General features: G+C 51.9%; 1 protein-coding gene across 1 annotated transcript; it reads left to right on the forward strand.

The window, feature by feature from the left end:
• The first annotated feature begins 8,639 nt into the window (after window positions 1-8,639).
• MYBPHL (myosin binding protein H like) lies at window positions 8,640-26,049 on the forward strand. Its single transcript, XM_045292015.1, is given in 9 exon segments — window positions 8,640-8,762; window positions 8,880-8,890; window positions 9,209-9,339; window positions 9,542-9,655; window positions 9,762-9,944; window positions 10,025-10,164; window positions 11,140-11,229; window positions 12,013-12,112; window positions 25,745-26,049. Coding segments are annotated over 9 exon segments (1,197 nt in total).
• The last annotated feature ends 2 nt before the right edge of the window (window positions 26,050-26,051 follow it).

The following is a 26,051-nucleotide window of genomic DNA, read 5'->3' on the forward strand; positions in this document are numbered from 1 at the left end:
AGCGTAGGGAGCTCTGGCCACCACCCCGCCGTGCGGCCCAGCGGCCCCTGTCCTGTGTGCGGCAGCTTCGTCTGTGCTCTGTGGGCCTCGGGGACCCAGCGCCAGAGGCCGCTGTGATCAGGACACAATCTAAGTTTTGCAGAGTACGTCCGCAGCTGTAGTCTGCTTGGAAAAGAAGTCATGGGTTCAGATCTTAGCTCAGTCCTGTCAAGCCACCTCATTGGCCCAACATTTTTGTCATCTGTAGATTGAGGGCGTGCTGACTCTGACCTTGCAAGGGGCCCCCAGGAAAAGCTGGTGAAAACTCTGGACTCTCACACAAAGGAAAAATGCGCAGAAAAGTTTGGGGCGTCCTCAAAGTCCCTAAAGTCCACCCCAAAATCCTTCAGGGTGTTGTGGCCTCCCTGACATGGGAGAGGGCGGCTCATCTTCACATATCAGTGTAGATGCTCCCACTGAGCCCCACTGTTCCACGTCTTCCAACGATGGAGGCAAAGCCCTACCCCTGGGAGCAGCTCTGCCCTCCTTCCTTCTACAAAGAGAGAGAGGGCACCAAGGGTACAGAAATGGGCAGAATGACAAAGTAGCTGGCCATGACACAGAAGCTGCATTCCAGTGGCGGGCAACATGATAAATCATAAGGAAATGGTCTCAAGGACCAAACTCACTGCCATCAAGCCGATTCCCACTCAGTGATGCTATAGGACCATGTAGGACCGCCCCTGTGGCTTCCAAGACTGTTTTACAGCAGTAGAAAGCCTCCCTTTCTCCTGAGGAGTGGCTCGTGGTTTCGAACCGCTGACCTTGGGGTTAGCTGCCCAACAACCAAATCCCGTGCAGGAAAAAAAGCAAAGAATAGAAAGTTCTAGAGGTATGAAGTGCAGTTTTTAATGGACTATTCAGCAAAGACCTCACTGTTGTTGTGGGCTGTCGATTGGATTCTGCCTCACAGAGACCCCATCCAAAGTGTGACTGGCTCATGGGGTTCCCTAGGCTCCAGTCTCTTCAGGAGCAGATTGCCAGGTCTCCCCTGTGGAGTCGCTTGTGGGTTTGAACAGTCAACCTTTAGGTTTGCGGTTGATCGTTTCATGATTGTGCACAACAGGGTGTCATGAGAACGCAGTGTCTAGCGATGTCCGGGGCACGTCTCCAAGCAGAGGGAGCAGGGAAGACAAAGGGTCCTAAGCAGGAGTGCACCTGGCGGTTGGCTGGTGGTGCTGTGGCGGCAGCAGAGTGATGGTAGAGCAGGGTCAGAGTTACAGGGCCCTGGGGAGACTGGTTTGACTCGAGACAGGTGGTGGTGTAGTGGTTATGCATCGGACCACCAACTGAAAGATCAGTAGTCCACACCACCAGCCACTTGGGAGAAAGACGAGGCTTTCCACTCCCATAGTGACGGTCTCAGACACCCACAGGGGCAGTTCTACCCTGTTCCGTAGGGTCCTGATGAGTCAGGAAGGGCGGGATGGCAGTAAGTTTAAGAAGAGATTGGAGGCAGGCCTTAGTCACTAACAAGATCATCAGCTACGAATGAGGCCTTGGGAGAAGGTGTTCTGTAGTCACACAGGAGAGAAGGAGAGTCTGTGACCCAGGGACGTCCCTCGCCGTTGCCAGTGGTCCCCATGAGTGGCCATCAATGTAAAGTCAGCATGTTGCTGCGGAGCAGGCTCTGTCTCAGAGACCTTGTGTGTCCAGCACTGTACTAGCCGCATGGCCACTGGTATGTTTGAGCCATTGTTGGAGTATACTTTTGCCCTCCCATGCCCCCCCCCACCCTGCTCACGTGTGGCTGGGTGGATGCAAGCGCCCAATGGGTGCCAAGTATTTATGCAGGGTGGGGCTTTTCTGGAATGGTGCAATGAAATGAGAGAGGGTTAAGGGGCGGGTTATAACACTGGTGAATCGTGGAATCTACACTGAGTAAGGACGACGTGATGGCTGAGAGGGCGATGAATGGTGGGAAAGGGTTAGAGCTCTTGAAGGGGCGGCAGAATGGTTGGTGTTGGGGTAGAGGGAGGACCCTGAGGGATGGGAAATTTTACTAGGGAGGGTGTGCTAGTTGGTGAGAAAAATAGGTGTCTGGATTAACAGCTCTAGCTCTTTCAGGGACGCTGCTCAGAGGCATCCAAATGGTTCAGCATCTGCCCTACAATACAGCCTCTAACACAACTAGGCTGTCCTGAGCCCCCATCGTAGAATTGTTTACCTTTGTACAAAGCAGGTTGGGAAGCGCCAAAATCTGCATGTGGCAGATTTTGAGGGTCCCTGCTGAGACCTAACACTCTCTGAGGCTGTCCCAAACCCTGACACATGTCAGCAGGGCCTGAGGGGTTCCATGTGTGCTGAGTGTGCCCGGGGCAGGATCCAGCAAGCTTTCCTTGTGGAAGAGCAGAAAACCAATTGTTGTGAGTGTGTTGAAGGCACAAGCACAGATCAGAAAGCTGAATCAATGCAAATGAAACTTTTTGAATAATAAATCAAATGACAAGTTACAGCTCAAATACCCAAACTCACTGCCATTGAGTTGCACCTGGCTGACAACGACCCTGTAGGACGGAGTAGAACTGCCCCTGTGTGTATCCACAGCTGTACCTCTTCACAGGAGCAGAGAGATGTACCCTTCTCCTCTGGAATGACTGATGGGTTCGAACTGCTGACCTTTGCCATTGTCTGTATGCAGACCAGGGGCTCTGGGAGTGCAGACGCCTCGGGGACTCTCCAGCCACCCGGGATCCTGAGGCGCAAACACAGTGGATGTTTCTTATCAGCACAACAATGTAACGGGGCATTCCTACCACACAAATCGTTCTCCTCCATGAAGAGATTAAGGGATCTAGGCATTTTCCACTGCCGGCTCTACCATCTCTGGGACGTCCAGCCAGCAGAAAGGGAAACTGAGAATTCGCTTCTTAGCAGCCTTGACCCAGAAGCGTCCTCGCCCTTCCCACTTATATTTTATGGAGCAGGGAGGGCTGCAAGCCGTCCCCGGCGGGGCAGTCACCTCTCAGGGACAACTGTACTCTGATGCACGGGGTAGATTTGGGTGGGGGTCTAACTCATCTTTGTCCCCGGGCCAGTGATGAGAGTGAGCTGCTTACAATTCAGATTCTGGAGGAGTTGTGGTTACTGGGTTGGAGAATGACCCCTGGGTCCAGCAGCTGAGGGAGGAGTGGACAGAATCTCTCGAGGAGGCAGACAGGAGGGGAGAGGCCCCAAAGGCATTCGCAGGGTGGGGATCGACATCACCAAGAAGGATGACCGAGGTGGTCGGGGTTGGCGAAGGTGACAGGGTTAGGGGGAGATGGTAACAGGGAGCAGACTGCAGCCTTAAGGACATGCTGCCTACTCTTGCTCCCTGATCGTAGCTTCACGGTCTTCAGAGAGGTGATGCTAATGTCCTTCACAAGGGCACCTATTCATTTCCCATCGCACTCCTCCAAACCAGTCTCCCACGCATCTGCTGGTGTTCCTCTGAGATGCCAGTGCTTAGATAGCTGTGAAGTCTGATTGCATTTCAAAGGCCAGCGGGGCTGTGCTCTCTCTCACCTGGACAGCCAGTCCCTCGCCAGGAGTGTGAATGCACACCCACGTACACGTGCACACGTGTCTACAGACACACTCTGCATATCCGCAGACACGCACGCACGCATGTACGCACCTCCACTCCGCCAACGTGTCTCCCAATTCTCTCTCTCCAGGCCGTGATTGATGCCATCTGCCTGAGCTGTGCGCCCTCAGGGAAGCGCTGAAGGAGAGCCTCCAGCCCAGGGAAGGGACTATTAGAGGGGTGTGAACAACTCCCCAGGAGAATAGAATAAGGAAATGAGCATGAACTTTAGCAGAATGGATTTAGGGAAGGACTCCCTCGTTGGGAGGAGTCAGGATTTGGGGACTTCTCTAATCACTTTAAAGAAACAGACAACATTCTGTCTGGGAGAGAGACAGCGGAGAGAACACAGCTCAGAAGCAAATGGCTTTCAAAGGGCTGCCTTTCCCCACATCGTAGAGGGGAGCACACCAGAGGGCAGCTGCCAGGCCTAGTCTTAGCCAACTGCAAGCTCTGCTTCAGGCTCTAAGCACTGGTTCCCACCACTCCTGGCATCTGACAGCAGAAAGACCTTGGGCTTTGGGGTAAGCCCCACTTTCCCCAAGGTCACCTCTGTTAACACCTCTGTGGACTGGATGTGTGAAAAGAGAGGTCTCACCTGGGCCCTGGCATTAGCACTCTTAGCAGGGGTCTGATTGCTGTCTGCAGGCAGGCCGGACTGGGGAGGAAGAGGTCTACAGGACTTGGTGCTGACCAGGCATCTGGAGCCGCCACACTCAGCAGCCTCCAGCACCAGGTCCCCAGCTCTAATCTTAGGCCCATCCCTTGCTACCTGCCGCCCTCCCACCCACCCTGCTGGGGCCTGGGTGTCTGCGGAGAGCAGAAGCTCACACTAATCCTCATAGACGTGGAACATTCTAGTTATTCTATCACTGTTTCCTCTTGTTAAGAAGATTCCCTGAGGCCCTCCGGTGGCACAAATGATTTTCTCTTGCTTACTAACCAAAAGGTTGGCGGTTCAAATCCACCCACCAAGTGCTGCGGAAGAAAGACCCAGCCATCTGTTTCTGTAGCGATGGCAGCTAAGAAAGCCCTATGACAGAGGCTCCGTGTGTGTGTGTGCGCGCGTGCACGTGTAAGAGAGAGAGAAACCTCACAGGAAGAAAGCTGTCAGGACAGACTCGGGAGGAAGAGGCTGCCATCTTAACCATCGCCTTTCTCCTCTTTCTCTGCCCCATTTGGGGGTCTCCTCTGGATCATCCCATCCTCCATCACGCCCACCCCCAGCTTATGCTCGACATAACTGCATTTCTTTCATTGTTCTCTGCATCAACAGAAAGACTGCTGATGTTTCCCAAGGTATTGTTCTACAAAACACACCTCAGTGGAGGTAGACATCTACCCCAACATGCAGCTAGCTGATCCAGTTTCCTGTCTGACATACACGTAGTAGAGTCAGCTGGCCCCTCGGGAAGTCCCAGGCTCCTTCCCTAGCCTCAATCCTTTCCCACTCCCAAGTCTCTCCTCCCTCCCCACCTCTGCCCTTCCCCGCAGCAGCAGAGCTCTGGGCTGGGGCCTGGGCCTAGCAGGTAGGTTAGTGGTTAGAGGACCGGCCCTCTGTGGGCGAGAGCTGAGGAGTACAACTTCACAGGTAGCCTGGAGAACTTGGATAAATCCATGTCCATCTCTGAGCCTTTCCCCCTAACCTTCTTGTTGCCCTGGGCACTCATCCAGGGCCGTCCTAACTGGCATGTTGTGTAGACAGAGTGAGGACAGTCCTGCCCCAGCCAGTGCAAAGGGCTATTTGCCCAGCCCCCACAAGGAGAACACAGCCCCAGCAAGTCAAGGTTTTGACCCTCATTCCCAATGACCACCCTCTTTCTCAAAAAGACCCTGAAGTTAGAAGAGCTTGTTCTCCACTCCTTGGTGGTTTGCCAAGATGGCCACAGAGAGAAACCCATCACACAAACACCCCTTCTGTTCTTCATGCTCTGCCTCTGCCCTGCGGAGCTACCCAAGTTGAAGAGGGCAGCCCAGGGCAGGGTCATTCGGCTGCCTGCAGCTCCTTGGTCAGGAGGTTCAAGTTGAGGCATCTGGCCCGGAGTAGCCCAGGAGGGAAAGAGGGAGCATGCTCAGAGCCCTCCAAGCCCTTTTTCTCGGCCTCTGGCTTGTACTGAGTAGGGCTGAGGTGCAAGGGGGAGCCAGGCACAGGCCAGAGGCCACACAGCAAAGGTGGAAGTGAAGTGAGATAAATATGCATAAAATGTAAAGAGTGCTGTATGTTTATAATTATCTTTGTGTGTGAAAGATGAGTGTTCTCTCGATGGTGATGTGGGGTGCCTGGGAAGATAAAGGTCTACCAATCAATATGCAGGAAGAAGATATCAGAACCACTACTTCTTTTAATTTCTCAGTGTAAATGTTTGAGTATATCATGCACAGTCCTTAAATAGACCGAGACATATTGGGGTGAATGCTCAGGAAAGCACAGATATCTCGGGGGGGGGGGGTCTATGTGCACTGACTCCTGACACCAGCCAGCCAGGGTTGGCCTGAACATCACCCAGGTCTGGGTCTGCAAACTGCGGCTCAAGAACCATGTGTGGCTCTTGAGGTACACCCAGGTGATTCTGAAAGAAAACCAAGAAAAAAAAAAAAAGAAAGAAAACCAGAAAAAGTTAAGGAATAGTATTCATAACAAATGGTGGTTTCACTTGTTTGTAAAGGTAGATGTATAGCTCTTAAGTGGTTTCTCAATTGTTGTGAGGGGCAGGACGAGCCCTTCCGTCTCCTTTGCCAACCCCTGCACCAGGTGAAGGGCTCCACCCACCACAGGACTGCTCTCGTGTTAGAAACCAGGTCACCCTCAGTTCTGACAAGCTGCCCACAAAGTTGAGGGTCCCCCAGTGGCACACTGATCAAGCCCTTGGCTGCTCAACCAAAGGTCGGTAGTTCCAACCCTCCTGCTTCTCCATGGGAGAAAGATGAGGTTGGCTGCTTCTATGGAGACTACAGCTTGGAAACACTATGGGTTGTTTTACCCTGCCCACACGACAGGGTCACCGTGAGTTGAAGCTACTGGACGGCAGATTTGTTGATGATTTAGAACATTGGTTCTCAACCTTCCTAAGGCCTCTACCCTTTCATACAGTTCCTGATGTTGTGGTGGATCTCCCCCCAACCATAAAATTATTTTCCTTGCTACTTCATAACTGTCATTTTGCTGAATCGGGCGACCCCTGTGAAAGGGTCGTTCCACCCCCAAAGGGGTCAGGACCCACAGGTTGAGAACCACTGATTTATAAGAATGACACAAACTACCCAGGGTGCAGTGGACTTACATGATGGCCATTTCACAATAGCCAAAGGCTTCACATCAGAACCAAAGTCTGCGATGGCCCCCAAATGCAACTTCCATTATCCTCAGGGACATAGGGACCCTCCTGTCACCTCAGGGTGCGACAGTGCTCAGAACACTGCCAGCCAGAGGAGTGCACTCAAGCCCTGCTGCCCAGAGTGCTTAACTGAGGCGACATTACGTAGGCATAATTGACTGACCCCTTGGGTTGGGCCACATGGCTGAACTCCATCTCCAAAGCTGTCTCCTCCCCCAGGTTGACATCACAGACACCCTATCATTCGTCTCTCTGGCATGACTTGTCCCCATCTGGAGTCATGGAATTAGCATCACCTTTGGTTTCCAGGCTAACTCTTCGGAGCTGGGGACAATGGCTAGAATGAATCTTCATTACACAGCAAGTTACCAAATGGTGTGATGATCAAAAAGAGCCCTGGCGGTTACCATTGGCTGCGAACCACCAGGTCGGCAGACAGAAACCACCCGAGAGCTGTTGTGTGGGAGAAAGACCAGACCTTGGGCTCCCGTGAGGGACCCTGGGGGTGTAGAGTTTACAGGTGGGGCTGTGCGCCAAAAGGTCAGCCCTTGAAAACCCCCAGCCGCTCCTGGGGAGACAGGGCTTTCTACACCCTGAAAAAACTACAGTCTCAGAAACTCATAGGGCAGTTCTACCCTGCCTGTAGGGTCTCTGTGAGTTAGAATTGATTCGATGGCCCTGAGTTTGGTTTGGGTTTTTTTTTTAGATCAAAAGGGTGATTTTTAAAAATATGTGGGGTAGGGGTGGGCTGGGGGTGGCCTCCACAGGAATGTGCAGGTGGGGAGTCAACCACAGTGGCCTCGGAGGGTGGGTGAAGGGTGTTGGTAGGAACTGAGTGGCCACCCATTCCTCTTCAGCTAAGGGCAGCAGGGGACTGTCTCCTTGAGGCTGAAGGGACCGGACTCTGAGAGAGCGAGAAGTCTTAGCCAGGGCCCCAGAGGCACCCAGGTGCGGTATTTGCCACGTCCAGGCCTTGGCAGCCAGCGGGAATCCTGAGAGGAGAGACAAGGCGCCTGTCTTTCTCCAAACACTCTCCTGCGCACTGCCAGGGCCCGCACTGTCCGCAGCCCGGGAGCCAGCACTGTACAGAATCTTGCTTTTCGCAGAGAGGCGAAAGGAAGTGAGCAGTGGGCCTTATCTCCTCCGGGTTTTGTGTCTAGAAAGTTGGTTCTGACAGACGGGAAGAAATCGACGCAGGTGCCCTGGCGCAGGACGGGGGGAGGGGCCAAAAGATCCGCCCCTCGGTGACGTCAGCGCCCGCCCCGCCCCCTCCCGGCCAGCAGGCGTGGTCCTGAGAGCCTGGCTCCGGGCTGGGGAGCAGGGCCAGCAGGCAGGAGGTCAGGATGAACGTGGAAATGGCCTTGCTCGGGGAAGTGTTGGGAAAGACGCCTGCAGAAAAGGCGGGGAGAGGCCAGCCACCCTGGCGTCCGCGATCGGGGAACAGCAGAAAGATGCGCGTTGGTGAGAAGTGATGGCTGAGCCTTATAAACTCAAGGAAACGAATAGTAGGCTCGCACTCCAGTGCTCCTCCTGCCAAGCGCTGGAGCCTTTCCTCCAGGGGACCTTCAGGCAGCCCCTGGTCTCCAGTCCCAGGCAGGTAGCTGCGGCAGACTTCCCATTCTCTGGGGAGAGGAACTGATTCGCTGAGCCCTGCCCGGGTCACCTTGCACGAGAGGGGCGAGGCAGGGCTGGGCTGGATGCAGCATTGGGAGGGGCGAGGCTCCTGCTCTCTTTCGCTCTCTCTCTCTCACCTCGGGGCCCTCAGGCAGACTTACATCTGCAAGGTGGGAGCCCCCGTGAACCTCCAAATCCCATTCCAGGTGATCACTTGGGGGGCCCCAGGGCTTGAGCAGACTGAAACTGTTGATTAAGTAACAGATACCAAGAGTCCTGCTAGCAGTGGGCTGGGTGGGCGGTTCTCGCTCTGTCTGGGTTAGGGAGAGGTCGGGTAGCCCCATGTGATGAGCTTCATCCACGCCCTCCAGCCAGCACAGACCCAGGGACTTTCACTTGGAGGACTTGGGAATTAGCTTCCAATTGCCCTGGGGTCCCATAGCCTAAGCTTCCAGAGGGAGGTGGGCTCCAACCACCCCCCTTTCCCGTGGCCCTGTGCTGTTGCTAACAAGCAGGGAGCCCCCTGGGCGGAGCCACCAACCTCTGACTCAAGGAATCTGCAGAACAAGTCCTAGCACCCTGCAGCCCGGGGCAGGAAAAGCCCAGAGGCCTCTGGGATATGCTCGCTCATGGCTCACCTGCGGCTTGTGAGTGTGTGGAATGGGGAGAGGGACTCCGTCCTCTTCATCCGAGAAGCGCAGCGTGCTGACTCAGGTTGCTACCAGCTGAGTGTGCAGCTGGGTGGGCTGGGGGCCACGGCCACCATCAACATCCTGGTGATCAGTATGGAGGGGGGTTGGGTGGGAGGGTGGTCTTCCAGGGCTGTCCCACATTGAGTCTGGGACACAGTGGTGGGCGAGGGGCAGCCAGCTATGAGAACTAGACAAGCCTGGGCAGGGAAGAGAGCATGGAGCAGGCGGAAAGTAGTTGCAAGGCATCTGGGGTGACCCCGCCCCCCGGGGGGGGGGGCGCTTTGCCCATTCAGAGAGGCCAGGCCCTCCCCAGAGTATCAAGTTGGTTGATGTTTGGGGCTTCAGCGCTACCCTGGAGTGGACCCCTCCCCAAGACACGGGCAACACGCCCCTTCTGGGATACACAGAGGCCCTGCTGGGAAGGAGTGGGGAGCAGGGTATTTGGGAGTGGGGCCTGGGCAACTCCACGGAGTAGACTGGGGTGCACTGAGCACGCAACACGGGGGTCTCAGTTCCAGCGTCTTCTTGGGCCCCCACAGCTGTGGTTCACGGTGCTGGAGCATTTCCACGGCACCAGCTACACGGTCTGCAACCTCATCATCGGCAACTCCTAGGCGTTCTGAGTCTTTGCTGAAAACCAGTGTGGGCTCAGTGAGACCGCCCCGGTCACCTCGGACCTCGCCCACATCCAGAAAGCCATGCAGGTCCCGCAGTGGGAGGGGTGGAAGAGGGGCAGGGAGTTCAGACACTTCCCCCATGGCCCGTCTCGGCCCCCTCAGCTACTATTTACAAGATTGAGGAGTTCGCCCAGTGAGATTTCTCTGAAGCCCCAAAGTTTACTCAGCCACTGGCCGACTGCACCACAATCACAGGCTCTGACACCCGTCTCTTCTGCTGCGTCCATGCCTCTCCCAAGGTGAGTGGGGAGGCTGGTACACTGCTGGCCTGCCTCCTGCTTTTGTCCCAGCTGCAGCTAAGCCACAGAGCAGTCCCATCAGAGCATCTACTATCATCGCCACCAACGGCCTCTCCCACAGCAAGCCACGTAGTCCGGGCATTTGGAGTCCCAGGCAGCCTGGCCCAGGTGATGGCCCAGGGCCCCTCCTGTCTGATCCCTCACAGACAAGGAGGCACTTGATGCTCTGCTGGCAATTGGACATGAGCGTCAAGCTGTCCTCCTGGAAGGGGTGATGGAGCCCAGTGGTTTTTCCTTAATCGCCCACCTCATCCGCTCGGGTCGAGGACATGCAGGCCTCTTTGGTCACAAGTCTGAGCAATGTTCTTTGTCCATTTAAACCCATCACTGTGTGCCAAACCGGCCATAAACCACCACCGGCACCCTTCACCACGTGTCCTTGTGCAGTGACTCCTGAGCCAGATGACTCAGAGACTATTCAAAAGCCCACTCTCAAACCTACTCCCTGGGCAGAGGGGACAGGAGTGGCTCACAGGTGAACCATGGGAAAAGAGTACCAACAGCTCACAGTGTGACACTTCTGACCCCCAGGGCTTATGCTCTTGAAAGGGTTGCTGGGGCAGAATGGGGCTGTGGTGGGAGGCCCACGAAGGAGGAGAAGTGTCAGGTGCTGGAGTTTCAACCCAGAGCAAGAGCCTGGGGAGCTGCGAAGAGCGCTGGAAGGAAGAGCCCTTCCCTTTTCATTAGGACTGGGGGAGCCAGTCACTCTGCTCGGCCCTTTTGCTCTCTGCTCTTCCAGGGTCCTCTTCTTCCTGGGCCCCTTGGTGTGTGTCCAAGCCTTGCAGGCAAAATTCCAGGTCCTGGCACTGAAGGGGTAGGGGGATTGGGGGTGAGAGCTCATGCTGCTTGCTGCTCTTGTCCTAACTGCAGGGGGAGCTAATGAGCTCTTGCTGCTCCTTCCTCTTGACCTTCCAGCCCAAGATCGTCTGGCTGAAGAACAAGATGGACATCCAAGGTAACCCCAAGTACAGAGCCCTCACTCGCCTGGGGGTCTGCTCTCTGGATGTGGGGAACAGAAGGATTTCTCTTAAGCTGTCTCCCCAATAATATGTACCAGACTTAGCTACTTGAGTATGACGGTACACTAGGCGGTTAACAAAAGTAAGTCAGAGGTTATTCTCCCTAACATCAGCCATCTAGAGCGGCCAGACTGTATAGTCTGACACCCTAAGTAGGGCCCAGTCCTTTCTGTTATTGTTCCCTTGAAGCAGTGCCCAAAGGCAAGCCTGGGACCACTCTAAGGTGACTAAGCTTAGGCTACCATCTTGCCACACATGCCCCCCTATTCCCTCCTCTTACTATTGCGCGTTCACCCCTAGGTCATCCCCCTCCTATTGCTTGTATTGCCTATGTTACAACCCCTCCCTATGACGTAGGTTGTTATCTGCTATCAGGGGGCTTGCATGCCTCCCAGGATAGTAATTGCCTGCTTTATTGTATGAGACACCAGAATAATCAAACCTGTTCAAGGATGAATTGTACTGCCCCTCTCGGTGACGCATAATGCTGTGATGTATCCCCCTAAAGTAATATGATGCGTAGTTAGCAACAAATAAGGAGGGTCCCTGGTTCTCGGGAGGGTGGCTGAGGAAGACGAGGCTGAGGAAGACAAGTGGGGCTGAGGTGAGCAATGCTACCATGAATTGTGTCTGACTCCATTACTTGACTCCATCTTTTAACTCTCATACTCTCTATGACTTTACTATAATCTCTACTTGTTATTGCTGTACAATTGCGCCTAACGAACCTGTGATGTTTTGTGTGGTTCCCTCTCCCCTTTAACCCCAGATCTGAAAGCCTGGCCCCTTCGATGGGGGCATCTATACCTGCAAGGCCATCAAAGCCCTGGGGGAGGAGGCATCTGTGGACTGCAGGGTGGATGTGAAAGGTGAGGGCAAGAGGAGAGCAAGTGGCTTCCGGTGCCAGTTAGCCCCCCTCCTACAGGGGCAGCAGTCAGGGACAGAGACTCTCGCCCAGCCAGAGGAAGGCTTGTCTTGCTGCCCGCTCAGGGCTGCACCCCACTGCCCCTTCAGGATGCACCCGGGAGCCGTGTTTGCTTCCCTGTCTTTCTCCCGATTCTGCCATGTAGGAAGGCAAGGTCCCAATATCCATTTTGCAAAGGAGAGCCCTGACCCGCAGGAGAGGTCCCGGATATTTGGTAGTGGCTCGTCGCAGAGGCAGTGCGATGGTGGCTGGGAATCCCAAGGCATAGCTCAGATCCCGGCCACTTCCCACTCTTGTGCAAGTGGTTCGTGCTCTCAGCTGCCACCCAGAGGCACCTCAGAAGAAAGCCCTGGCAATCCACCTCCGAAAAACCTGCCAGCGAGCATTCCACGGAGCACCGTCTAACACCGGCACAGGTCGCCGGGAGCCACAGTCACCGTGCAGGGCTGGTTATGCTTGATTTTTTTTTTAAAACTGCCTGAGTGACCTTGAGAGCAAGTTTCTTTAGCTTGCGAGGCTAACACTCTGGAGATTAAACGAGGCCCTGATTTCCAAGGCATTTCTCAAAGTGCAAAGCACCGTAAACGTTTCGATTAACATCCTTGCCCCAGATCATTTTTCCTTAAGCAATCTCTGGCTCTCAGCCCAGGGGAGCTTCAGTCACGTGTTTGGCTTTTCCGCCAGTTTGCTTACAGAGAGTAATATGTGTCCTCTGAACAAGTATCCATTCACTGATCCACTCCTGTCACTGCGAAGATCTCCACCACTGCACTGAGTACATTTCTTCATGATCGATCTGCCTGTCTATAGCCGCCACTAAAAAGAGGCCTGTGGCATAGTGGGTTATATGCATTGGGCTGATAACCGCAAGGTCAGCAGTTCAAAACCACCAGCTGCTCTGTGGGAGAAAGATGAGGCTTTCTACTCCCATAAAGATTTAGAGACTTGGAAACCCATGGGGAGAGTTCTACCCTGTCCTGTAGGGTTGCTGCGAATCGCGGAATTAACTCGATGGCTGTGGGTTCAGGTTTGCATTATCCCCCACTGTTCTTGTTCCCCTTTTACCCCCCAAATCTAGCCTGGCACAGAGTTATGGATGTTTGTTGACTGGTTAGAAATAAAGAAGGCATTCTGTGTCCTAGTCTTCCCTGAACGTAGACTCGGTAACTAGCCTTATAGATCTCTGTGGCTGAGCAGATTTTACCCATGACTACCCCAGGCTTGTCAGACTAGAACTGTGCTCAGCTCCATAGGGTTTGCAATGGCCGCACTTTCAGAAGTAGCTCACCAGGCCTTTCTTCCAAGGTGCTCCTGAGCTAGACTTGAACTTCCAGCCTTTTGGTTTGCAGCTGAGAGCATGAACTGTTTTCACCATCCTGGGACCCCAACTAACATCCTGGTCTCTCCTAAAGACCTGGGTTAGAATATCCCTTCCCAGTGCTTTGACAGACGGTCTTCCAGAAATTTCTGAGATGCTAATATTGAGAAATGCCTGAATTCCTACCTGAAGGTGTGGTCCGCACCGAAGGAGGTAAGGACAGGTGGACTGGATGAGTGAATCAACTGTTTAGTGCTGCTGTACCCGGGGGGACGGATACTCCTAAACCTTCCAGCTATGCCCCCACCCCCACCCCCCCGCTCGTTCTAGAAACCATTTCTAAGAGAACACTGCTATCCCCGTGGGGGTGACACTGTCTGCTCCCCTAAAGACTTACAGCATCAGAGACTTTACAGAAGGTTGCTATGAGTCAGCACAGACGAGGTGGCTGTGGGGAGAGTCCCCATTATGAAGGAGCCCAGGAGGCACAGGGGCAAAAACACTGGGCTGCTAACTGAAAGGTCGGCAGTTCGAACCCACAGCCATTCCAGGGAGAACGAGGTGGTAGTGTGCTTACGTGGATCTTGCGGTTCCCCAACAGCAAAGGAGTCTTTTCTTGTTAGTGTTCAATACCCCTCTGGTTTGCAGCTGATAAAAGCTGAGATGCTACGAGGCACCTATTAAGTCTATCGATGATATTCAAGAAATCAAATCCCTTCCAAAGACAAGCTCCCTGCCATGGAGTCGATGCTGACGCAGAGTGGCTCGAAGGAGAGCGTAGCTGGCCCGTGGGTGTCCGAGGCTGAGACTCTTTACAAGAGCGGAAGGCCTCGGCTTTCTTCCGAGGAGCAGCGGGTAGTTTCGGACTGCTGACCTGACTCCCCGAGAGCAGCTCTAACGTGTCACCGCCACGCCAAGCCCTTCTCGAAAAAACAAAACAAACACACAGCAAGACTCCCTGCCATCGAGTCGATGCTGACGCGTGGCGACCCCTGTGGGTTTCCAAGACTGTAACTGTTCACGGGACCGCACACCAAGCCCTGAGGGGTGCACTGAAGGAAGAGACTTCTCCCCAGGAAAGCTCACAAGAGTAGCTCTCCCTCCATGCCCACCTGCAGTGACCTCTCTGTGTGAGTGGGCTTAGTGCCCTGTCCCAGCCAGTGCACAGCAAGGAAGCAGGGTAAGTAGAGTTTGTAGGGTGGGCTCAAGGAACTAGGACGGGGGGTTGCTCAGCATCCTGAATGTGTTCTGGCTGTTCCTGGTGACCGCCACCAACACCCCCTCTTTTCTCTGCCTCCAGGAAGCCTGGCTCTGACGAGACGGTCTTCATAAGGAGCCCCAGCACAAGGGCCCGCAGGCCTCTCAATAAACGTGTGGGTCTCAGTGCATACGTGTCCATCTGTGTGAGCCGTTCTCTGGAGGAACAACTGTTAAAAACTTGGAATCCTTTGCCAGGCAGTGTGGAATCTCAGGACCTTAGGATTCCTCTTCCCCTTCCCACGTCTACATCCCTGTTAGTCTGGGTTGACTAGAGAAACAAATCCAGAGACACTCATATGTGTGTAATAGAGAACTTTATATCAAAGAGCAATTGTATATTGAGAAAATATCCCAGCCCAGTCCAGACCGAGTCTATAAGTCCAATATTAGCCCATATGTCCAATACCAGTCTATAAACTCTTCTTCAGCCTCACACAACACATGCAATGGAAGATCACAGGCTAGTAGGTACAAAGTCTTATGGATCTACTGGCATTGTAAGCATCTTAACACTGGTATGGCTCTCCACGTGGCTCCTCCAGTTCCAGGGCTCTGGCTCCATCAGTGTAGCTCCATGTGGCTTGTCAACAGGAATGTCTCACGCCTCCAAATGAGGTCATCAAGCTGCCACCTGATTGACAGGCTAAACCCCACCCCTTCACTCCAAATAGTCTCATTGACACCAGATTATGTAACTACCACAACCCCGTTCCTCATGGTCCTTTTCCCAGGAGCATCTGTGGCTGACTTAAACCCAGTCAAACTCCCTACCAACCAGATGCTGGAGAGAGATGCTGCCGGTGACTGCCGGCGATTCCCTCTGTGGCCTCACAGTGGATGCTGGGAAGGCGGCTGCCCCTTAAGCCTGGTGGGAGGACAAAAACGAGGTGTCATTCTTAGAAGTAAGAGGCTGGAAGCTTCTGTCAGAACCAAGACTTTCTCACGCCCTTGTATGTGTAGTGCTCTCCCCTCCAAGAGGCGGAGTCTGTTTCCCCGCCTGCGGAATGGGGCAGACCCTGTGACTTGCATGGACCGGTAGACGGCGGCAGAAGGACGCTGGGCCTCTTGTGAGCCTGGGCTTCACTGTTTTTCCTCTCTGAAAGCCAATTCCTGTGTGAGTAATCTTAACCGAGGAGAGCCCACAACGAGGACCGCACCACGGCCCTAGACACGCACATGAGGTCGCCTTCAACACTTCAGTCAAGGCCAGTCGAGCCCTGGCGACACCTTGTTGGGACAAGCCATATCCTCGCAGAGCCCCGTCCAGATTGCAAAGCCCTGAACAAGTAAAATGACTGCTATTGTTTCAAAGTGGTTCCGTGCCAGGCTGCAATCCGCATGGTCGGCAGTTCAAAGCCACCAGCAGCTCCTTGGGGGAGAAAGACCGGGCTTTCTACTCCCATCAACAGTCCCAGTCCCAGAGACCCCCAGGGGCTCACGAGGAGTCAGCACTGACTCGCTGGCAGGGAGTTCGGCTTTCATGGTCTCAAACCACTGAGCTTGGGCTGGCTTGTTACCTAGTAACAATAACTAAAGAGCCTTCTAGGCATCAGACTCTGTGCCCTAAACACCCCATCTCTTTTCCTCTTCATTGTATAAATAGATTTGAAGCTTACTAGTGATAAATGCCCTCTGCAGCTATTAAGCAGCAGAACCGGGTTCTGAACCTGGTCCATCCAACTCCAAAGCGTCCCGTTTCCTCTCCCTCCGTGACGCTCACCTGGCCTGGTTTGGAACCATGGGTTTAGGAAGGGAAAATGCCCACTGGACAGTAAATACTCAGCAAGGCTGTGAGGAGGGGAAGAACGTGATTTGACGGAGACATCGGCCGGCTTTTCTGTCCAGACCCACGGTCTGCGGATTTCTAGCTGAGGTGAAGTATCTCTCCCACCTGGAGTTTTATGAGACAATTAAGCCTTGATTCCCCAAGACATCTGCTGATGTTAGGAATCAGCGTCTTCCTCTGTAGCTAGACTGTTCCTAGTTAAGGGCCATCCTTGGGAAATCTGGGAACAAACACGCAGACCGTTTTCAGCAGGGTTTGAGGCTCTCGAAGAACCTCTGCTGAAGAAGTTTGCCTGGATCAGCGTCCAGCCCAGTCAGTTCCGCTGAGGAGGCTGCCCTCCAGCGGAAGTAAGCCTGCGAAGTCTCCGTGTACAATGGTGCTCAGCCACGAACGGACAGGTTGGGCGTTTGGACTCACTTGGTCAGTCCACAGGAGAGACCCGGTGATCTATTTCTCTACCGAGGCAAACGCAAGGCGCAAGCTCACTGCCATTGAGTCAACCTGATTCCGACTCACCAGACAGCCCGGAAACCCCTCTGGGGCAGGGCAGATAGGGTCACTGTGAGCTAACAATTGACATCATAGCGCCAACGGTCACAGAGATGCCCTAGGACCAATCAGATCCCAATCTCTGCCTACAGCTTCCTGCCTCTGCTGTTTGTTCGATGCAGATGCATGAGGGACAGCCCTTAAAGGTCACACACCCTCTACCGTGAGGGTGTGGGAATGAGGCCTTCATACTGCACAGGACGTGGGTGGGGTCGTAGGCAAGCCTTCTGCTTTCAAAGAGCTCTGCTCAGACTTCTCCGGCTTCCCGTTCATGCACCCGGCCCCTCCCTCCCTGCTCCCCACTCCCTCATGAACCCTTGATAATTTATAAATTATTATTTTGTCGTATCTTACACTGTCCAATGTCTCCCTTCACCCACTTTTCTGTTGTCCATCCCCCAGGGAGGAGGTCACATGTAGATCCTTGTAATCGGTTCCCCCTTTCCACCCCACCCTCTCTCTACCCTCCCGGTATCACCACTCTCACTACTAGTCCTGAAGGGATCATCCGTCCTGGATTCCCTGTGTTTCCAGTTCCTATCTGTACCAGTGTACATCCTCTGGTCTAGCCAGACTTGCAAGGTAGAATTAGGATCATGATAGTTGGCGGGGTGGGGGGGGGGGGGAGGGAGCATTTAGGAACTAGAGGAAAGTTGTATGTTTCAATGTTGCTACACTGCACCCTGACTGGCTCATCTCCTCCCAGCCACCCTTCTGTAAAGGGATGTCCAGTTGCTTACAGATGGGCTTTGGGTCTCCACTCCACACTCCCCCAGAACTAAGACTTGTAACTGACGTCTTTTGCCAAGTCTCTCCTAAGCAACTCCGTTTTGTGTGTTTTAAGACAGCCTCAGTCCTACAGGGCAACCTGGCACCCCCATAAAGATCTCCATGGTACCTGGAGTCTAGAACCAAGCAGGCCCACTGAAGAAAGCTGTTTTGTTTGCCTTACTCACAGATGTCAAAGAGAACGCTGTGTGGGTCACAGTGAGCATTTACACATGATCAGTTTGTTCTTCCCACAGTCTTACCTCTTGTATTTTCATAGAGCCCACCAATATAGTGCAAATCTAACTCTCCATTATTATTCAGTCACTTTGTTTGTCACACTGCAGTGGCTTGTGTGCTGCTGTGATGCTGGCAGCTGTGTCACTAGTGTTCCAAGTGCCAGCAGGGTCACCCAAAGTGAGCAGGTTTCAGCGGAGCTTCCAGACTAAGCACGGACTATAAAGAAGGAATAGGCTGTCCACTTCTGGGAAATTAGCCACGGAAAACCTTATGGAATTCTAGGTGTTGGTGAGCTGCACTGGACGGGTATTGACATTCTGAATCAGAAAAATCATAAGGTTTACCATGCCGTGAATGACAGATCCATGAGGAATGGTGTTGAATTCATCGTCAAAAGGTATATTTGAAGATCTACCTTGAAGTACAATGCTATCTGTCTGTGATCAGATATATCTATTCAGATACAAGGAAATCCAATCAATACAACTATTATTTAAATGTATGCACCAACCACTAAAGCTAGTGATGCAGAAACTGAAGAATTCTACCAATGTCTTCAGTCTGAAATCGATCAAGCATACCATCAGGATGCTTGGTAACTCTTTATGATTGGAATGCAAAAGTTGGAAACAAAGGGGAAGAAATAGTAGTTGGGAAATCTGGTCTTGGTGTAGAGATGAAGCTGGAGATCGCATGGTAGGATTCTGCAAGAGCAGCAGCCTCTTCATTGCAAATTCTGTTTTCCAACAGTGCACATGGCACCTGCGCACGTGGATTTCTCCAGCTGGAACACGCAGAGGTCAAGCTGATTGACATCGGTCGGAAGAGACAGCGGAGAAGCTCGAGATCAGCAGCTAGAACCAGGGCCGAGGCCGACCGTGGAGCCGACCAACAATTGCTCCTCATAAGTTCCCAGTGAAGCGGAAAAAGAGATGAACACAAATCCATAAGAGCCAAATTACAACCTGAAGTATCTCCCACCTGAGTGCCAGGAACATCTCAAGAACAGGTTTGACTCATCGAACAGTAGGGACAGAGGCCTGGTGAGCTGTGGGAGAAAGCCAGCGGTCACTGAAAAGACAGTGGAGAAAGAAAAGATCAAGGGGTGTCAGAAGAGACTCGGAAACATGTTCCTGATTGTAGAGTAGCGAAGGCAAACCGAAGAAATGATGACGTCGCAGAGCAGAATCGAAAACTCCAAAGGGAAGCTTGAGAAAACAAGTCCAATATTATAATGAAACGTGCAAAGTCACAGAATTAGAAAACCAAAAAGGAAAAACATATTTAGCATGTATTAAACTGGAAGAACTCAAGAAAACATTCAAGCCTCGAGTTGCAATATGAAAAAATTCTACGGGCAAACTATTGAATGGTGCAGGAAGCAACAAAAAAAGACAGAAAGAATACACAGAGTCACTGTGCCGAAAAGAATCGGTCGACATCCCACCGTGTCAAGAAGTGGCCTGTGAGCAAGAACCAATGGTATTGAAGGAAGAAGTTCCAACCGCACTGAATACATGAGCCAAAAACGAGACTCCAGGAATTGATGGAATACTAATTGAAATATTTCAACAGGCTTCAAGTACTGGAAGCACTCACTTATCTATGCCAGGAAATTTGGAAAACAGCTACTTGAACAACTGACTGGAAGAGATCTATATTTATACCATTCCAAAGAAAGGTGAGCCAGCAGAATGCACAAATTATAGAACAATGTCATTAATATCATGTGCAAGTAAAATCTTGCTGAAGATCATCCATCAACAGTTGCAGCAGTGCATTGATAGAGAACTGCCAGAGGTTCGGGCTGGATTCAGAAGAGGATGTGGAACAAGGTATGTCACTGCTGACCTCACATGGATCCTGGTTGAAGGCAGAGTATACCAAAAAGATGTCTACTTGTGTCTCATTGACTATGAAAAGATATTTGATGGATAAATGATGGATAGCCTTAAGGAGAACGGGAATTCCAGAATATTTCATCTTGTTCAGGAAGAACTTGCACATGGATCAAGAGGCATTTGTGAGAACAGAACAAGGGCATATTGTACGATTTAAAATCAGGAAAGGTGTGTGATTTAGTTCATTGTGCCAACTTGGCCGATGAACACATGTGGGGTTAATTGAAGGGCGGAGAGATAAATGGCTCAGTGAGCTTCACCTTTCTAGTTCTTGGGTCCCTTGCTTTGTGATGGTCACACCAGGGTGCAACTGCCTTAGCAGTTCCCTGCTTTAGGTGGCAAGGCTCACTTCCTGCAAGACATCCCTGAGGAGAAGCCACATGGACCTACCCCGATGCAGCCCTGGGTGTTGGAGCAGCCGTGTAGAGACCCCTGCCAGCGCTGAGATGCTTACACGCTCACTGACTCGGCTTTCCTCCTGCAGTTGGCATCATTGTCTGTTTTGTGAGATGGAGGAGGACTTTGTGGACTGATGTTGGACATATGGGTTAATGCGTGAATGTTGGACTTGTGGGCTTGGGCAGCACTGGGTTGGGATGTTTTCGTGATGCACATTTAACCTTTATATAAAACACTCTCTTATACATGAATTTCTGTGGATTTGTTTCTCTAAAGCACCCAGACTATCAGTGTGCATCAGGGTTGTATCCTCTCACCATACTTGTTCTGTCTGTATGCTGAGCACATCATCAGAAGCTGGATTATATGAGGAAGAATGTGGCATCAGGACTGGAGGAAGGCTTATAAACAACCTTTAATGTGCACATTGCATTGGGTAAATCTGTTGCACAATACTTCTTTCAAGGGTTGAAAAGCTAAAGAATGCTACTTTGAGACTTAAGGGACCATGGTACGGTCCCTTGCCTCATAATGCATGTGAAAGTTAGCTTGAATAAGGAAGTCCGAAGAAGAATTGAGGCATTTGGATGCTGCTGCTTTTGAAGAATAGGGAAAGTCCCATGCATGGACTGCCAAGAGAACAAGCAGCCCTGTCTTGGAGGAAGTACAGCCAGGAGGCTCCTTAGAGGCGAGGATGGGGAGACGTTGTTTCAGGTACTTTGGACATGTTGTCAGGAGGACCAGTCCCTGGAGAAGGACATCATGTTTGCTATCGTAGAGGGGCAGCAAAAAAGGGGAAGGCTTTTGTGGTAGTCACCTAATCTGATGTCAGTTTAAGGATTAAGTGTGTAGGGGTGGAGTCTAGGCTGTCAATCTGGAGATAGCCAATGAGACTTCTGTGTGGGCATGGCCTTCTCCTGAGATTCTGGGAACTTCAGTACTTCCTCCTTGGAGGTGGGAAACACCTCTCTCTTCCTCTGCTACTCTGGGGGAGACATTGCAGAAGACAAGCCACATGGATGTAACCAGACCTCTGAAGTCAGAGAAGCCACAGAGAGACCCCTGCCAACGCTGAGATGCTTACACCACCACTGGACCCGTGGACTTTCTACCCACTGGCTTGTGATTGTCTTGCATTTGGCTTCATTGCAGGTGTTTCGTGAGTCGGAAGAGGTCTTTATAGATTGGCAACGGACATATGGGCTAATATTGGACTTATGGACTTGATCTGGACTGGGCTGGGATGTTTTTTTCCATGTTCAATTGCTCTTGTATATAAACCTCTTTCTTATACACATAGGTGTGTCCATGGATTTGTTTCTCTAGTCTACCCAGACGAACACAGCTTTCAACGAGATGGCTTGACAAAGTGCCTGCAAAAAACGGGCTCAAATAGAAAGACGATGGTGAGGGTAGCGTATGACCAGGCAGTGCTTCCTTCTGTTTTAAGAGGGTCCCTATGGATGAGAACAGACTTGAAGGCACTTAACGACAACACCAGTATTCCTCCCTTGACCAGTTTTTCTTTTAAAAAAACCCTCTTAATTGTGACTTGGGTGAAGGTTTTCAGGGCAGATTGGTTTGATCGCATTCCCTGCAGTCCGCACAGTGTACTGTCACTCACTCCACATCCTCCCTGAGCCCCCTGTCTCCATTCCTCCGGCGACACAGAGCCGGTAAGGACTCGAATTTCCCATCTGCCCAAGAATGATCCTATGAGGCAGAGGCCGCATATGCCTTCATCCTGCAGCATTCCGGACCTTATTCGGACACCAACCATCCCTTCCAGGACACGCTACTTCTCTCTGGATTCGATAATCTGTTGCAATGGTCCCATAGAACTCAGAGACAATACTCAGGATTTTGGGGTTTATTGCGGGAGTTAACAGGTTGGGTCAGAAATACTTAAAAATACAATTCTTTTGTACACAGCACCTCTTCTCAGCCATGCCAGCAGCCACGTCTCTCTCTAGTTGTCAGCCTCAACCATGAGGCTCTTGGGCCTCTGAGCTGCTCACCAAGTGTTAGAAAGCTCTTTTAGAGCTAATAAATCCCCAGAGGGTGCCTCATTCTGCTTGCCAGCCTCCTGTCCAAAGGCTTATTCAACTTCACTTGATCCCGGGCAGGAGGGCCACTCTGTCTCTCATGATCTCAGTGCCATGGTCTCTGGGGCTTCGGCCCCTGGTGCCACTTCTCCACATGGTATCTGAGACACCCTCTAGGCTCTGCTTTCTTGGTGATTGTGAGATTCTCTGTTGCTCCTTCTGAGAGGGCTCAGTCCATACTCAGCAGAACGACAAAATGGACCCATAGTTGTCCCATACACTCCATTGCCTGCTCCCACCCAGTCATTCGGTGGGAATTGAGAAGACTACGGACAGAAGGGCCATACAGAGCAATTGCAGCATCACCTTCAATATTCTGTACTCTGCTTTCCTCTGGGCAAGGACAGACCGACAGCTGCACCTTAGATGGCTGTTCACAAGCTTTTCAGACCCCGGTCGCTACTCACCCAAGTCGGATGGGGCTCTGGTCTTTGTGGACTGTGTTAGGCTGGTGGCCCTTGGTTTTCTGGCCCATTCCTGCAGAATCCATTTCAGCAGAGCTAACCTCAGAAGCTAAGCTACGGGTACCTGGATGATCTCACGCTTCGTGCGAATCTGGTGGTCAGCTCCTTGTGGTTGATAGGTGCCAGTCAGTTCCTACCCACAGCGACCTGTGCCCAACAGAACAAAACACTGCCGGGTTCTGCGCCCTCTTCACCACGGTTCTATGACCGAGCCCACGGTTGCAGCCGTGTCAATCCATCTTGTTGAGGGTCTTCCTCTTTTTCACGACCACCAAGCTTGGTGTCCTTCTCCCGGGACTGGTCTCTCCAGGCAATATGCCCACGGTCTATAAGACAAAGTCTTGCCACCCTTGCCTCTAAGGAGGACTCTGGCTTGACTTCTTCCATGATCCGTAGACTCTTCTTATCTTATGGCACTCTGTATTTATATATCTTTAAATGCTCCAGAAAAATATCTCACCTAGAGCCCCTCCTTACAGAGGAAGTCTAGTCCTGCAAAAGCAGTCAGTGGAAATTCTGCCACCTGAGCTTTGTAACTGAGATCCAACCAAATAAGCTCAAAGACCCTCACACTCACTGGCATTGGGTCACCCCCAGCTCAGAATGACCCAACAGAACAGGGCAGAACCGCCCCGGTGGGTTTCTGAGCCCGTCATTCTTCACAGGAGTAGCAAGTCTCATCTTTCTCCCAGAAGGGGGCTTTCGAACTGCTGACCTTGTCATGAACAGCCCAGAGGGTAGCCCATTAGGCCACCAGGGCTCCTTCCAACCAAATACACCGCAAATATCCCCCCTCGATGGCTGCTTTCATCTTTATTAACCTTGGAACCTTCTCAGAGCATTTTGTCAAGAACCTCTTCACCATTTCCCCATTTTGCAAATTGCTTTTCTGTCTCTAATGGAACTTGTTTTATTTCAATAGTTTTATTAACTTATAATTCACAAACCATACAATTTAATGGTTTGAACATATTTAACTATTAGCATATTTATTAATAGCTCCCCATTTTCCCCAGCCTCCCCTGTCACAACTCTAAGAAACTACTTTTTAACAGGTTTGTTGGCATATAATTCACTTATCATAAAATTCAATAGTTCAATCATATCAAGAAGAGTTGTACAATCATCACCACAATCAGTTTTAGAACATTTTCTTCATTCTTATATTCATTAGCTTCCCATTCCCCACTCCCGCTAGCCCCCCTCCCATACCTCCTAGGAACCGTTAATCCAGTTTCTGTCACTATAGATCTACCAATCCTCTCAACCCAAACTCCCTGCCGTCAGTCAGTGCTGACTCACGGTGACCCTGTGGGTTTCCAAGACTGTAACTGCTTCCAGGAGTAGAAAGCCCAGTCTTTTCCCCTGGGAAGTGCTGGTGGTTTTGATCTGCTGACCACAGATCTCAGTCCAACAGGTAACACTCCACCCCCAGGGTTCCTACATTTCATGTAAAGAAAAACATACCAAACAAAAAACCCAACAACAAAACAAAACAGAAAAAAACTTCAACAGGAAAGAAAGCAGAATAACAGCTAGAACAAATTTAAAACGGGCCAAGAGGGAGAACAGATGATAAGGTGTTACATTTTAACGTAACTACATCCGCATTAGTCCCCTTTGATTTAGCTTTGACTTTCAACAGACTCAAAGCTCCCCCCACCCCCTACTCTGAAAGAAGTAAACAAATAAAAAGCCTATTAATGGCCAAACGGCTCATAACTCTGGGGACTCAAGTTCGAGTTCTTTGTTTATAGAAAGCTGCTCAGCCAACCTCTCGGGCCTTCTGACATTAAAAATTTAACATGTATTTCTAAGACACTGTGTTAACTGATGGCACGGGCAGCTTTTGAAGCAGCGGAGAGGAAATCCTTAAAATGATGATTAAGCATTTGACAAATACAGTTTCTAGTTCCACGGTGAAGAGTTATAAAGACTCCATCCATGTCCCTCAGAGTCTATGGTATAAAATGTTATGCTTATAGTTATTTTCCAAATCATCTTTACTCATCCTACTGTCCTCGGTATAAGGACAAGTGGACAGAGGCACAGAGTTCAAGCTGCCCAACTCGATTTGAATGCAAATACCCAGATGGAAAGCCCTTTGTTTCCCACAGAAACTCCACAGGGGAGCTGCAAGGGACTCAGTGAGGGGGGTTGGCCTTTGGGCTGAGGGGGAACAATTTGGAGTGAGAAGGTGAGAATGCTTGAGCACCTTGAAGAATGCATTAGATGGCACCGAATTGCTCCAGTAGAATTGTTTGCATTGGCGAATGCTCTGCGGTGCGCATGCCCAACCACCAAGAAAGAAGCAACACCGCGCCTGTTTGCTTCACACTCTGCTGTCTCCAGTTTTGAATGAAAACGTGATAAAGAAGAGGGGGAAAGGAGAAGGTCAATGTCTGCCTTAGACTCAAAACCTCACTGCCGCCCCACTGGGCAGGGTGCAATGCCCCTGGGGGTGGCTTAGACTGAGCCCTGGTGGCATGGTGGGTGACACCTTGGGCGGCTAACCGACAGGTCAGCAGTTTGAAACCACTAGCCGCCCGACAGGAGACACTTGAGGCGTGACCTCAATATCCCTTAAATGCGTGTAGGTGCTTCTGCAAAAATGGAAAAGTCACCATTGAGAAACACTGGCAATGTGGCCTTGGCCTAGAGGTCACCCAAGGAAATGATTATCCTTAGCAGCGAGCCAAGTCAGGCAACTGAGCCTTTCCATCTGTCCGCCGGTGGCAGGTAAGACCGCGGGGCCCCAGACCAGACGGTAAGGACCCCCCTTTCAGAAGGCAGTCGTTCTGTGGTGCGTGAGAAGAGGAGGGGCGATGACCAGAGACCAAGGCGCGACAGCCACGCTCGTAGCTCCGCTGCCCAGCGCGCCGCCACACTGCGGGACGCGCTCTGCCGGGCGCTCGGGAGCCGAACGCCCCCCGTCGCGGGCACAGCCGGGGGTGCGCAGTCTCACCAAGGAGCCCCAGCCCCTCCGGCTGACTTCCGGCCGGCCGGCCGCTGCAGCCCCGCCTCCCAGGGGCGGGGAAGATCTGGATGCACCAATGACCGCGCGCCTATGGCAAAAGTGGGTGGAGCCTAGGA

This window comes from Echinops telfairi, unplaced genomic scaffold (assembly GCF_000313985.2).
Source record: "Echinops telfairi isolate 266 unplaced genomic scaffold, ASM31398v2 ScPeMD7_443;HRSCAF=831, whole genome shotgun sequence".
Classification (NCBI taxonomy): Eukaryota; Metazoa; Chordata; class Mammalia; order Afrosoricida; family Tenrecidae; genus Echinops; species Echinops telfairi.